General features: G+C 41.5%; 1 protein-coding gene across 1 annotated transcript in view; it reads right to left on the bottom strand.

Annotated features, from left to right (window-relative positions):
• Positions 1-5,530: 5,530 nt before the first annotated feature.
• Positions 5,531-15,851, bottom strand: part of LOC101745748 (fatty acid synthase) — a 50,373-nt gene continuing 40,052 nt past the window's right edge. Inside the window, exons 27-37 of the mRNA XM_038016585.2 lie at positions 13,016-13,174; positions 11,980-12,152; positions 11,220-11,369; positions 10,605-10,805; positions 9,124-9,229; positions 8,870-9,014; positions 8,220-8,370; positions 7,298-7,445; positions 7,051-7,227; positions 6,814-6,916; positions 5,531-6,734 (exon numbers count right to left, since the gene is read on the bottom strand). Coding sequence (XP_037872513.1) covers positions 6,148-6,734; positions 6,814-6,916; positions 7,051-7,227; positions 7,298-7,445; positions 8,220-8,370; positions 8,870-9,014; positions 9,124-9,229; positions 10,605-10,805; positions 11,220-11,369; positions 11,980-12,152; positions 13,016-13,174 — 2,100 coding nt within the window. The 3' untranslated portion in view covers positions 5,531-6,147. The remainder of the gene's footprint in view (positions 6,735-6,813; positions 6,917-7,050; positions 7,228-7,297; positions 7,446-8,219; positions 8,371-8,869; positions 9,015-9,123; positions 9,230-10,604; positions 10,806-11,219; positions 11,370-11,979; positions 12,153-13,015; positions 13,175-15,851) is intronic.

Below are 15,851 nucleotides of genomic sequence, written 5' to 3'. Positions count from 1 at the left end.
AAACATCTGAACTTTAACTTAAATAGAGTGAGAATCTACAAAACAAAACTATAAACTATAACTTAACTAAGGCTCTGAAGCAGCTAGAGGCAAAGGGCACAGTTTAGTAACTGGTCTCTTAAATACACGATCCTTAAATTGTAAGGAGACTACACGCGTTACACCGTCTGCTCCCGGGTGCTTCGCCACGATTCGTCCCAAAAGCCATTTACCTGGAGGTAAACGATCATCTTTCACTAAGTCAACATTTATGTCGGGGTGATTCTGGGACCATTTGTATCGATGTTGCAACATAGTAAGATACTCAGATTGTCAGCGTCGCCACAGACTTTGTACCATACTTTGCACCTTTTGCCATCGGTTTAAATAGTCAGGTCGAGTATCCACGAAACTTTCTTCAGGGATAGTAACCGGTGCTTCGCCGATCAAAAAATGACCAGGAGTCAAAGGGAGTTCATCAACGGCAGAACTAATCAACGTAAGAGGCCGAGAGTTGACACAAGCCTCGACCTGTGTGGTCAGAGTGCAAAATTCTTCGAATGTTAAGTAGGACTCGCCTACGACACGTTTCAGATGTCCTTTTACGGACTTAACTCCTGCCTCCCACAATCCTCCAAAGTGAGGGGCACCAGGGGGAATGAAATGCCATGTTGTGCTGTCGTTAGCTAACAGTTGGGAGATTTCGTCAACGACAGTGGATTTACTGTTTTTGAAGGCGAGATCCAATTCTTTGGACGCGCCTATGAAGTTAGTCCCACAATCACTCCAGATGTCTTTACAATGCCCACGTCGGGAAGTAAAACGTTTGAAGGCTGCTAAAAACGCAGCACTGGATAGTGAACTAATCAGCTCAAGGTGAATAGCCTTTGTAACCATACATAAAAACACACCTATGTAAGCTTTACAAGTTTTGGTGCATCTACCAGAGTACAGTTTCAGCGTAAATGGACCACAAAAGTCTACGCCGCTGGTCAAAAACGGGCGTGACGGATTGACTCTGCACTGTGGTAAATTACCCATTAACGGAGTCATAGGTCGTGCAGTTTGGATAAAACAAGGTTTACATAATCTTAAAATCTTTTTTACTAAGTTCTTTGCTCGGAGAATCCAATATTTTTGGTGGACAACATTTAATGTGAGCGAATTTCTACCATGTAGTGTTCTCAAATGAGCATCAATTACAATCAACTTTGCTAAGTTACATTTGTGATGTAAGATTATAGGAGACTTCATATCAGGTGGTATTTGAGCATTTACAAGACGTCCACTGACTCTAATAATTTTCTCATTGTCTAGGATCGGATTCAAAGGTAAAAGTTTACTATTTTTTGGGGTAGGTTTGCTCTGTGATAACAATCCTATTTCACTTTTAAAGTAAACAGACTGTGACATTCGAATGCAAGTTTTTAATGCATTTTTTATTTCATCAGTAGTGAGGTATGTCAGTTTTACGTTATCGTTCCTTTTGAGAGCCTTATCTTTACATAGCCGCAAAAATCGAAAGCAATAGGCTGTCACACGTATAAGTCTAAGTAGATTTGAGTATCTATTGAGGTACATAATACATTCATTGGGTTCAGAGGTGCATAAATAACTAACTTTTGCTTTCGGTTTTGCTTCGAGTGTGGTTTCAGGTATAGTGAAATCAGGGTAACGAATCTCAACAGACTCGCGAAGAAAGGCTGGACCTTCCCACCATAGTGACTGCATCAGCTCGCCAGGACTGATACCGCGTGAAGCGCAGTCCGCGGGGTTATCCGCAGACTTAATATGATGCCATTGACTACTATTCGTAACATTCAAGATTTCGGTAGTGCGATTACCAACGAATGGCTTCCAAGTATTTGGAGTTTTACGCAACCAAGCCAAAACTATTGTGGAATCTGTCCAAGCAAATACACAATTATCATCAATATTTAGACTAGATTTGACATATGGTATCAATTTAGACAATAAGACTGCCCCACAAAGTTCAAGACGTGGCAATGAGATCTGTTTAACGGGAGCGACCTTTGTTTTGGCTGCGACTAGACTTACTTTTATCTCATTGTCCGTGATGACTCTGATGTAAATAACCGCAGCGTAGGCGGCGCAAGAGGCGTCACAATAGCCGTGCAATTCAATTTTGACATTATTTGCAATCCCTAGCCAACGTGGAAGCTGAATGGCCTGCATGTGTTCAACATTAGTCAGGTAATTCTGCCATTCAGTTTTCAAGTCTTCAGGAAGTTCAGAGTCCCAGTCCAGGCCGGCCAGCCACAACTTCTGCATAAACATTTTTAACACAATCACGCAAGGTGCTAGCCAACCCAGAGGGTCAAACGTTTTTGCTATCGCAGATAGCACACTTCGTTTTGTAACAACGTCGTTGTCATGAGGTAAGTTAACTACCAGTTCAAATATAAGAACAGCATGATGTGGTAGGTAATAAGCTCTATTCATCTTTTCTGTTTCAGGGACGACCTCCATGTGACCGAGTGACTCATATTGTCTCATGAACTTGCTGTATTCTTCGTGAAACTCGGGTCTTCGCTTAAACTTATTCTCCATCTGATGTAAGCCTTTCAAAGCAAGTTGTCTGGAATTGCCTAAATTTGGAGCGTCTTTGTCCTTGAAGGGTAGGCGAACCTCATATCGACCGTCAGTGTTTCGAGTGTGAGTTTTCTTAAAATGCTCTTCACACTGCATTTCAAGTTTTGACAGAGGCTTCATGTTTGGTGAATATTCATCAATCTCCCAAAATTGACGTAGCAACTGATCAACTTCGACTTGTGTGTGCATAACAACTACATTGTGTGACTGATGGCCAGACTGCGCAACTTCGCCGCTTACCAGCCATCCCAATCTTGAGTTCAAAGCGACCAGAGACTCATTGCGTTTTATTATTCCGTCAAGAATAATATGCGCATATACAACTGCACCTAATAGCACGTCGATAGATCCTGGCTTGTGGAAGTGTGGATCCGCAAGATCCGAAATCTCAGAAGAAGGCCAGGTATCTGATGGGAGCTCTTGTGATGGTAATCTCGAATTTATTCGTCTAAGGACGTACGCCTTAGCTGTGATCATGTGTGAAGAATTTCTTATAGCATGAAAGTTCAACGTAACTTGTGACTTGGTGGTCAGCGGTATAGATGATATGCCAGTAATATTTCCGCTGATTGAAGTGCGCTCGAGATTAAGCAGTTGAGCTGCCGCTTCAGTAACAAAGTTTGATTGCGAGCACGGATCAATCAGTGCTCTCAAGACTATCGTGTCGCCGTTCCTCGACTTAACTGCAATTCGTGCGGTTGCCAATAATACTTCCTCACTGTCTTTGTCAACCTCAGCCTTGTAAACGACGGTTGATGTGGTTTGGCTTGTTTCAGGTGTACTGGGTGTTGCTGCATCGCTTTCCGGCACTGCTGTGGTCTTGTTAGGGTTTGTGAAGTGCAACAGAGTGTGATGTCGTCGACAACATTTTCTACAGGTGGTGCTCTGCCTACACGCATTAACGGAGTGACCCTTTACAAGGCAATTAAAACAAATGCCATTCTTCTTAATAAAATCCTGACGTTGAGGAACATCTAATGCGGTGAATTCTTTACAATAACAAATATAATGGTTTTGTGAGCAATAAGTGCATTTGCTGCTTACTTCTGTGACAAATGACTTCATAGTTGTGGGTTTTTGGGTTGTATAATTTTTAGTTAAGTCTTTTTTCTGCGGTTGGTCTTTTTTGTGGGTAACATTTACCATCTCCATAGAACGGAAACGATTTTCTAAAAATAATGATAAAATGGTAAATGTGGGTATGTCTTGAGATGATCCAAGTGACTGTTCCCATTGTTTGTGTGTTTTTAAGTCCAATTTGGATACAACTAAATGAACGATAATTGCATCCCATGTGGAGGTATCCACGCCGATATTGTCAAGAGAATTCAAACATTCCTTCGTAGTATCTAAAATTTCCTTTAAGCTTTTAAAACATTCTGTGTTCATCTTCTTTTGATTTAAAAGGCGGCTAATTATTGTAGTGACAATCATACGTTTGTTATTGTATCTACTCTCAAGTGTGCTCCAAGCCTTATCGTAATTAGCCTCCGTGAGTGCAAAATGTTTTAGAAGTTGTTCAGCCTCACCCGATAAACTCGTTTTTAAATAATGATGTTTTTCAATCGTTGTTAGATGCACGTTGTCATGCACGAGAGCCTTAAACAAATCTTTAAAACTTGTCCAGTCGTTATAATTACCGGCGAACTTTGGAATCGATAAAGGAGGTAATTTAGTTCTAATCGGGGTGGTCTCACCATCATTTGTTGCTAAAAAACTCTGCGTAGTATTATATGATTGTGGTTGACCTTGACCTTTCGAAAATTCCAACAAATAATCCTTTAATAATCCCTTAAATTCTAGGTATATCTCTTCAGTTGTCTCGTATAGACTTTCGACATTAAATTGTAATTGCTCCAATTCAGTTTTAGTAACCGTTGACTTAATCATCTCATATTGAGTTTGATACTTAGACCAATAACTTTCTAATGTTTCTAAGCGTGTTTGTAGATAGCCAAGTGTGTATCTTGATTTAGACGTCTTTTTAGTATTACTTTGTAACTTAGAAATACGTTCTGATAACGTTTTTTGTGATTCACAAAGTTGAGCCATTGTTTACGTAACAAAAATCGTATTCGTCCAAATCACTTTCTAAATATTAGCTATTACTATAGTCCAAGTATCATTACCTAATCCAAAATTAATTACGCACTGTTTAAATGTCCAAGTTTTTGAAATAGTTCATAAACCAACTCGCAGAAATTAGCACTTAGCCTTTTACACTATTGTTTTTTGCACTAATAATCCGGCTCGAAGGACCAAACATGTTAAAACTACACTTTTTAACCCAAAAATTTATTAAAAGAAAAAACAACGAGCGAACAATTTTGCTTAATCACTAACTTCAAATCTGATTGATTTTTCTTAATTTCTATCCATCCTCCTTTTACGGTTATTAATAAAAAGAGTTATTAAGTATATATTATTAGTTGAATTAATGTAACCAGATTTGAGATTTTTAAATTAAACAGTTGCCTTTTAGGGCGATACAACGATTAAAGCTGTCTTACATTTTTTCGGTACCATTTTCATAGTACTATTTGTCTTTAGCCTCAAGTCAGTTCAGTTTCTGCAATTATTTTTTCATCGGCCCAAAGTGTCAGTCCAGCGGGCATCCTTTTGAGGCCTGAGAAATGGAAAACTTAGGTGGGGGCTAGATCTGGAGAATTGGGTGGATGTAAAAGAAATTCGAAGCCCAATTTATGCTATTTGCCATAGTTTTTTGATGCATCATTGATTTGTGACACGGTGCATTGTCTTTATGAAACAGCACTTTCATCTTTTTCAAATGGGGTCGGTTTTCCACGATTTCGTCCTTCAGACGTCCTTCAAACTTTTCAGCCCACCTATTAATTATAATCGTTTCTTATTCATCCAGTGTTTGTCTGTATGTATTTAGCGTAACGTCGGTCGGTTGAAAAAAAATAATAAAAAACAATAACTGTCTTAAAGATTTATTTTGTAATAACTCAACCCCTTTAATGATTTAGTCACTATACCCCAAAAATTGACACCCACATTTACACAAAAAATATGACAAATGACTTCGTAGGCAATAATCGTCAATTCTTCTAAGATCTTCTGACAAAGCGAAAACTTCCACCAATAGATCAATCAAGAACATATGACAAGAGATGAGATGTTTGAAAAAAATAAAAGTTCACATATATACAATTAAAAGCATAATTTAATAATAAAACTAAGATTGAAATTTTTTAGCATACTATAATACCATAGATATAAAGTATTATATTATAAGTATTGTAACGCAGCGTTCCGTTTCGCGGGGCAACAGTAGCCAAAGGGATTGTGACTCAGGTCCGTGCCGCGACGGCCCACCCCGCGCTACCCGCGCCCGCGCATCTATTGCATCATTCGCACCCCCAATTAGTGCGCGCCAGACTTTGAAGCGGAATACACGCGTCCCCGGTCGATACCGGAACTGACAACCCGAGAGTCTCATGCCAGTCGGGCACCTAACATTAAAGTATTATACATACATTATAAAGTAGCATACAGCTTTGAAAGTTAAGAAATTGAACAAGAAGTAAAATTTTACTTTTCCTGCATTACTGAGTCAGACATGAAAGTATCCGCATTTAGAAGGTAAGTTTCACACAAATTCTTCTTATCGAATTGGTCTAAAATATCATCGTCCAGATATTTGTTGATGATGGTAGCGCAACGCATGTCCATGGTGGCATGCGGTAACGGCGCCAGCAAGTTGTATTCGGTGACCCCTCCCCGCGACAGCCGCTGCCATTCTGGCGGAGCGGAGCGCGCGGTGAGCGGAGAGCGCAGCAGCACCAGCCGGGAGCGCAGGGGCGCCGCCGGGCCGCCGTAGCGCCGCGCGTAGACGAGCCGCGCGCACGCCGCCTCGATCTGTGCGCGCGCGTACTGCGCCGAGTGGGACACGTGACCCAACAGCGTTCGTACTCCCGCATCCACTCGGTCATTCCACAGAGTACGTTTCGAAAATGCGTTCTCTACTTCCCTAAAGTGTTCACGGGCCATAATTTTAAGCATGTGCCTTGCCACAGCCTCTCGGAGCTTTTCTGTTTTAAATCTTTGCAATTGATATTCTATCTCATTCAACACATCATTTGGTGATCCTCCCAACAAAAACAATGTACCCGTCATACCTAAAAGTAAACAGCGGATTAATAAAATATAAGCTCATTAATGCCTAGTCAAGAATCAAACGTTCAAACATAAATTTACCGTGTTCTTCCAGAATAGCCGCGAGTTCTAACGCAACAAATATACCAGTTTCATATCCCAAAATGTAGAAATTATTTTTGATCGCCGATTTTCTTAGCAGAGACTGAAAAGTAGATTCAATTTCATTATTTTCATGAATATCCGACTATAGCATTGTGCGTAAAGAATATCTAATGCACGAAAATATAATTCAAATTATCAGCATGTAAATTGAACAAAATCTAATAGATGCCTTACACTAGCATATCGTTGTGCTGTGTGCTGTATGGTCTCGTCCAGCTTGTCCAGCCCGGGTTGCAGCACGAGCGCGGGCAGCTTGAGTCGCTCGCACAAAGCTCGGAACCGCCCGTGGTGTCCCTCCAGACCCGGGACGATACACAGCGATGTCACTCTCACGTCGAACTCATCATCACGCTGCAATTTTTATTAAACGTCACTAGCAATTTTTTACCTAAGCTATTTAAGTCATTTTGCTGAAGCTTACCATGGTCGCGCTACTGGTGAGTGTCGGCATGAACACCATTTCAGTTGTGGCTAGCAGTTCGTCTGGATCTACATATGAGTAGAACGCTTCCAACCCATTCTTAGTACTATAACCAGGCGCAACAATAGCGTCCTCTATCTCGTTAATTCTGTAAAATTAATAAAAATATAAAATTCGGTTTGGTCATAAAGTTTAATGCTTTGTTCGATTGACATTAATTCGTTCTCTAATTGTTATTTCATCGATGACAAAACGTAAAAGCCAACTAACTGTTCAGCCACCCAGGCCCATTTTCAAAGCCAAGGTACATTGTTCATTGTCTTTTTATGGAACTTAATTCAATAGCATGAAAACCTCAGACCGAAGTACCCCATGTTTGAACACTGAACCTCTTTAGGCTGACCTTAAATAGTAAAATAATTACTACACTTAATACTACACTTACTAATATTATTTAATATCAAACTAAAGCCCTTTTTACTAGTGATACGGCGTCGTGTGTACACCCGTATTTTTCTGTCATGCTGCAGTTATGCGTTTCGATTTGAAGGGTGGGGCAATCGTTGTATTATAAAACTAAGACTTATAATTAATGACCCAAGGTGGGGTTGGTGGCATTTACATTGTTGGTGTTTATGGGCTCCGGTAACCATTTAACACCAGGCGGTCCGTGAACTCGTCCTCTATCTAAGAAATAAAAAAGGCCGCAAAGTTTATTCGCGTAGTTAGTTGGTAGGGCACCTTGGAAGTCCGCATGCATAAGTAGCACCATTTTTAAGAGTGGGACAGTCGCTATTACAGTTGAGACCTTAAATGTCCAGGACAGCGCCAATCACTTTGCCAACAGGCCATGTGCTTGTTCACCCAATGATGCACAATAAAATACGAAAAGATAGAACCTTCTTAAAGTAATCAAAGTCACCTTTGCAATGTTAGAGAAGACACATCACTGTCAATCAACGTGATGTTATGATAGTCCCGTAAATAGTTTGTTATATTTGGCATTCTCTCAGCTACGACACCCAGCTCGCGAAGAGTCGTTGTGTCTTTAGAATCCTCTGACATTTCTAAACCTGTTTGAAGAATCATAACTTTGTTGACAAATGAACGTCCTGAATGGCTACAACATTTCATAATCTTTTCGCAATTTAATATCGCTTTCTCACTACTCCGGGAAACAAAAACAGGCAATTTATGTACTATTAAATAGTAAATCTATCTCAAAAAAAAATATTCATTTTTTTTTAACAATTCTAAAAATAACAATAATATTTAGCAACAGTTTTTTTAAAGTGATTCGCTTTCTTGTATTCTAAATTAGCTAAAATTTATATTATTGAATTAAAGTTGTTATTTTTTTTTTCAATATCTATGTCAAATACGAGCAGGCGAGCCTTCTGAACGCCATTATGAACAGCAACACAAACGAAAAAGTTTGCTTACCGCGAGACAATACTAGTTTCTTCCGATTAATAGCATAATAATATACATATTTAATATTATTGTGAACAATTCCACTAACTAGAGCTTATAAAATCTGATCACAGAATTGTTTAGAATGATTCCACTCACCAGCGATACTGCATAGTTGTTGTACGAGCGGTTTTCGAGGAATAACATGCGGAGCTGCAATCACTACATATTCTCCGGAGCACAAGGCAGCCTCTACAGCTTCCACACACAGACGATTAATTTGGGAAGACGATATATCGCGGTCCTGCGAAAAAAATATGCCAACCGATGTTGTCATAAGAAACTTGTTTTATTTCTTGTAAATAAACACTTTAGAGGCGTTCTAAGATTATCTCGCTTTCAACGCCGCATACCTTTCTCAAAGCACCGAGGTGAAGTATAGTAGCTGGGTATCCGTCATTATTTCTTGGCAAACATATTTCGGTTTTCAAATGATCATCAGTTATTACCATGAAGAACCTAAATAAATAAATATCTTGAAATAATTTCTTATTCGGACTTGTTGTTCAAGAGTACAGCGCAGTGTTGTTGGTTTAAGTCTAAATAACGTACTGCGCAATGTTGGAAAATTGAGACCAAAAATAGTAACTATAAAGTTGTTACATACTTTAAAATAAGCTGCTATTATGAAGTTTATTTTAAAGAAGGTCTGAGTTAAAGATTTGAATATAGCTGGAGCTGGAGGCTCCGATTTGTCGATTCCGCCTGTATTTTGGAAATTCATTAAATTCTTTGCAGCGTTGGGTCACAGAGAGCAGTTCTCATCTTTTAGGAGGTCGTCGCGGAAAAATATTGTGGAGCATGAAAGAAATGCGGCCTGTGTTTTTCACCCCTTTCGAAACAAAGGGTTGTGACGACTCAAACGAGAACTTCGGTGTCGGCGCAGGTGTCGGTGCTTTTGACGAGGCGAACATGGCTAGACTTTGTAACTAGCCTAGAGCTTAGTGTATTTACGCTCTTCCTTGGATTACGTGATTCACTTTGACTGATACCAGGTAAATAATGCAAGTAGATTCCAAGATTCTGAATAATATAGGCAATTTATAAGAACACCGAGGTTCTTATAATCGGGTTCAGACCATCGGACTTTCGGCGCGCACTATGCGATAGCGTAGGTTTCGGCGAGTCGTTTGAAACATGTCTTGTCGGATCCTCACAATTCATTATCGGTGCGTTTAATCCTCTCAAGCACCGGTCTCCATCCTCATGGAACTCGTCGATTACAACGAAAAGTTCGACGAGCTAACTAACCCATAGACACAGCCCATTGAGTTTCTCGCCCGGGAGCTCACTGACCCGTCCGGTCGAAGCTGGAATAGCCCCTTGGGCTACAAGCGAATAGGGAGGGGAAAAAAATCGAACCGAAGTGCTTAGTCTTGGAGTGCTTAGTGGAGCTTAGTCGGTAGTCGGTTTTGCGGAGCGGGTCTTGCGTGGCTCACTTCGGGCGGCCCTTTCACGGTCCATTTACAAGGCGTAGTGAGTGTTCTAGGAGGAATTGGAAGAGGAGGAGGACCTCGGTCTTACGATTCTCCTTCTTATTCTCTAGAGGCGCCGGAGTCCGATATGGCAGGGTCTGTTACCCCCCTCGACCAGGTATTCATAAACGATCCCCCAGCGTTACAAAGAAAGGTGTCAGTATATTAGAGTTCTCATTCGTCAGTAATTTGTTTCCTGTTTGAAGTTGCACTTTTAATAGAAACAAGAAAAATAAGTGTTCAGCGTGTTCAAAAAAGAAATAAAATGTTAAAAACATATATGGTACGTAAAGATATAAAATATAGTAATTTGAGTACAGAAATCAGTAAATGCGAAACCTAATCTGTTTTACACCGACCTGAGTGACGGGAACAGTTCTTTTGATGCGAGTTCTAGGTTTTTAAGAATCTGTTTTTTTTCACACATTTGTAGTTCATCAATAATAATTCCATCAACCTTTCCTAAGCTAGCTGCGTTATTTAACACTGTAAGAATTTGGTCCATGTTATTAATATTTTCACAAGAGGTTTGTACTTGAACACCTTGACTTTTCCATAATCTGTGAAAACAATAAAAGCATGTCGTTAGAGTTCGATAACATAGAAAATTAATTGCATATTACAATAAATGGTTTATCTAACGATTGTTAAATTTCGTCGTTTCATAATCGATTTTCGTCATTAAATAACCGATTATATCGATATCAATAGTTATCGATTAGCCGAACTCTCGAAATATCACTTTACGCCTAGTTCTTACTATAGTGTTTTTGTTTTCGAATAAAGCAGATGAGATCACGGCCTACTTAGTATTGAATGGTAATGGAGGTCACGAAAATCAGAACATAAATTTCATTGCATACCTTGAAACGTGGGCTCCACGTTCCAATGGCTTGGCCTGATGACTATCTATCTTAGTGCGCTGGTATCATTCTCAAAGAAAACCTTGACATAACAATTATTGTAAAACTTACTGTATTTTACATGGAAGGTATCCTGGAAACGAATCATAATGTAGAAGCAAATTTCTTGCACCACGCTCTATCAACCTATCCGCCAATTGTATCCCAAACGTGCATTGTGTAGAAAATATCACATAACAAACATCTGGATTGCATTGTATTCTGAAAAATATTAAAAGCAATCATAGATATTAAAGAGATTGAAGATCACACAAATATACTTGGACAGTTGCGTTCTTTAAAACAACTGTCTTTAAATTAGTGTTTATGCACTTGTCAAGTAACGTTTGTGGAATTCAATTATACTACGGATTGCTGGGGGTGAGACATACTGCACTCTGTAAGTTTCCCTCCAATATCAAAGGATCCTCCTCCCTCTATACTAAGCCGGCGATCGATAATCCGATACGGAGATACCTTAAGAGGCAGACCCACTGACCATTATCACAGACAGGTTCATTCGCGGATCTCGCACTTTGTGGTGGGATGCCTGTTGACACCAGTAACAGGAGTTTATTTTATTCGTTCAACTCCAGCATACCTTGCGATTGCCTTCTACCCAAAAATAGTATTGTATGGTGCTCGCCTACCGTATGTTGGTTCAGATGGTTAAATCCTCTGATTCAAGCTATCACTTCACCGCACTGCCAAACTAATAATCTAACAGTACAACTAACTGTAATTTAGGCACACCAACATTGATTCAAGAACTTAGTGAACTAATGTAAATCGATTATAATTCTAGTTTCAATAACGAAACATGAAAATTTACCTATGTTTGATCGACGGTTGGAATCCATCAATTCTCAGCAGCACTCGACCACGATGTTGTCTAGTTACAAGCAGCTGGAAGGCCCGGGATACCTCTTCGGCAGCATACGTCACTCGAGACAAAGGACGAACGTAACCCCTGGATATACCTTCGCTTAATGCTTTTTGCAAGATCTGGAACATGGACGTTAGTATACTATATTAATGTGAATGTTATTGTATTATTTAAACCAGTTCACTATATGTACTTACTTTGCTTATATTATAGATTGTAAGAATATCGACTCGACATAATTATTTCTAATGTACCGAGTCGACGGCCTACGTACCCAATTATAGTAAATAGATACATATTTAACTTAATTTTTATAATGACTCAATATATATACGCGTATTTAACTTAATTATTCACACTCGAAGACACAATCAGTTATTCCTTAATGTACATCAGAAAACATCAAGTACCAGTTTATCACTGATAAACCCGTACTAGAGAGCGCCATATACAAGATCTATTATAATGGAGCAATATTTTGCAGTGCGACAGATCTAACAACGGTTTGGAAAATCGTCGTATTCAATGGCGAGTTTCATTTTGACCAAAGTAAATCTAGAGTAATCGGTTTTTTTACATGGAATCTAGGAATTTAACGCACACTAGAATAAATAGTACAGGACTAGTGCGGTTGCGACTACGGGAGCGAAAGTTCAAACCTGAAGCTGCCGATTACGATTCACAGTACGATAAATAGTTAAAAGTTTTTTTTTTTCTATACATTCATTACTTTGAAACCAAATCATTATCTGGACGCGCCCTACAGTTTGCGTGTTTACAAGGCATGTAATTCCAAACGGTTTCATTTTGTTGCTAAACGCTTACACCTTATTTATGCTGTCTGAATGCTTAATGCTAATGCATGCACATGCACGCACGCATTGCTGACGCAGTTGGACCAACGCCTAGCGATAAGTCATTAATTAACAAAATCGTAAATCTCTTACAACCTAACAATGAAAAAGTATGCTGTTAAACTTACATTCAGCTGCTGGGAATTTCGCCTCATCAATAAGCTCAACACATTTATAGTCACATACGATCTGTCATCATTCAAATTGGCCATTCCGAATAAAGAACTGTCTTGAGGATTGTATTTTGAAACGTCCAGAGTCCATCTTGATGAGCATCTTAATGAAACCTACAGATATTAGTGATGTAAGAACCGGTCATTATATCGAACCTTGGGGGAGGCACGTAGGCAATTTTTTTTTTTGTTTTTTTGTTTTTAATCACGCCACGTTAACTGGTCCAGTGCTAAGTTCGTAAAGAACTTGTGTTACAGGTACCAGATAACGGAAATAAATGTAAGATTTTTATTATACACATACATATATTTAATATTGAATATACATCCATAACCCTGGAAAAGACATTATTCCCCGGTCGCCGCCGACCCATTTAGCTTTATTCGCCGACGACACGACTGTTTACTATTCTAGTAGAAATAAGTCCCTAATCGCGAAGAAGCTTCAGAGCGCAGCCCTAGCCCTAGGACAGTGGTTCCGAAAATGGCGCATAGACATCAACCCAGCGAAAAGTACTGCGGTGCTATTTCAGAGGGGAAGCTCCACACGGATTTCCTCCCGGATTAGGAGGAGGAATCTCACACCCCCGATTACTCTCTTTAGACAACCCATACCCTGGGCCAGGAAGGTCAAGTACCTGGGCGTTACCCTGGATGCATCGATGACATTCCGCCCGCATATAAAATCAGTCCGTGACCGTGCCGCGTTTATTCTCGGTAGACTCTACCCCATGATCTGTAAGCGGAGTAAAATGTCCCTTCGGAACAAGGTGACACTTTACAAAACTTGCATAAGGCCCGTCATGACTTACGCGAGTGTGGTGTTCGCTCACGCGGCCCGCACACACATAGACACCCTTCAATCTCTACAATCCCGCTTTTGCAGGTTAGCTGTCGGGGCTCCGTGGTTCGTGAGGAACGTTGACCTACACGACGACCTGGGCCTCGAATCAATTCGGAAATACATGAAGTCAGCGTCGGAACGATACTTCGATAAGGCTATGCGTCATGATAATCGCCTTATCGTTGCCGCCGCTGACTACTCCCCGAATCCTGATCATGCAGGAGCCAGTCACCGTCGACGCCCTAGACACGTCCTTACGGATCCATCAGATCCAATAACCTTTGCATTAGATGCCTTCAGCTCTAATACTAGGGGCAGGCTTAGGGACCCCGGTAACCGTACTCGTCGAACTCGACAAAGAGGTCGACGTGCAACCTAACCCATGCATCAGCCCGCTGAGTTTCTCGCCGGATCTTCTCAGCGGGTCGCGATTCCGATCCGGTAGTAGATTCATTCGCGAAACAATTACTCTTGAGTTGTTAGGTCTCCTTCGGAGGCGCTCGGGCAGTTGTTAGCAAATCCCACCCCTCTTGGCTGAGCCTTTGCTCGCCCACCTGTCCTGGTGAAACTGGAAAGGCCTTCGGGCCACCAGTAAACTTTCAATCATAAAAAAAAAAAAAAGAAAAGACATTTATATTTATCATACAAAAATATCTTCCCTTGGCGGGATTCGAACCCGCGACCCCCTTGTGTAGTGACCATGTCACTTACCACTACACCAGACGGCCGTTAAGCCGTTAATAATATAAGCTTATTATTGCTTACGTAGTTACATATAACATATAAGCTCAGGTGTTATAAAAATCTCACGTTCGTTGTTTCGGGCTTAATTTTCTTTTTATTTATCATGTTATTTGCCATAAAAAATCGCAACTTAATTCCCATTGTCCCACAAAAACATCTGCAATGCTAGGGCTACGGTAAAGCCGCAGGTTATTGCTATATCTTAAGCCAGATCAAAGGTAAGCAATGTAGCAGTGCAGTTCAGTTTGAGGGTTGGGACAGCAGCTAGACGTGCAGTGTTCCGGCGCGGCGGGAGTTCAAGCGCGGAGGCGGGTTGTGCTCGAGGCTTGTTCTCGCCGCCTGACGGACCTCGTCTACGGACGATGATTCGCCCGATCCTCTCGGACTGGGTGAATCACGACCGCGAACGTCTCATCTTACGAGCGATACAGGTGCTCACGGTACACGGCTGCTACCTGCACCTCATTGCCGAATCATGGAGCCGACGCCGAAGTGCCACTACTGCACTGATTGTGACGAAGACATGGCGGAGCACACGCTCGCGCACTGCCCCGCTTTCGCAGAGCAGTATCGCGTCCTCTTCACGAAGATTGGACCGAACTTGTCGTTGCCGCCGTGGCCACGATGCTCGGCAGCGACCAATTTTCCTAACAGGCAATGCTCGACTTCTGCGAGTCCACCATCTTGCTCTTCTTCCCTCTAGGTGCCGTACCGCCGCCGCCGAGCCGGGGAGGAGGAAAAGGGCGTTCGTCCAGCTCTGACCTCTATGAGATGGTAGTCTTCTGCTAGTGATGGTCACGGGGCAACCTAAGCGACCTAGGGGGTTGAGGTTGCGCCGCACGCTACCGTCACTCTAGCGCGCTGGCACCAGGAGGATGGGGCGACACGTCGGCGGATATGGTCCGCGTTGCCGTTGTGGCTGTCGTCGCCAAACATACTGTGGAAGAGCATCCCGATCGGCGGTTTACCCTTTCGACCCGGCAGGCTGGTTCTGACCCAGCGGGGTATCTTGGAACACCAGCGACATCTCCCGGGTGGGCTGACGGGCCGCCGTACCTCGCAGACTGACGTCATTGGTCGACGACAATCGCCTCGGCGACCTGTTGCTCGGCGTGTTGACCGCGGGAGCCTCCTTACTCTAACCGGGTTCTGATCCCGGGCAGAGATTGGACGTCGGGTGTGAGAATCGTTAAATGGGTAGAG

Source organism: Bombyx mori, chromosome 16, assembly GCF_030269925.1.
Source record: "Bombyx mori chromosome 16, ASM3026992v2".
NCBI lineage: Eukaryota > Metazoa > Arthropoda > Insecta > Lepidoptera > Bombycidae > Bombyx > Bombyx mori.
The sequence above is the reverse complement of the archived record's forward strand: the minus strand, read 5'-3'. Positions and strand labels throughout refer to the sequence as shown.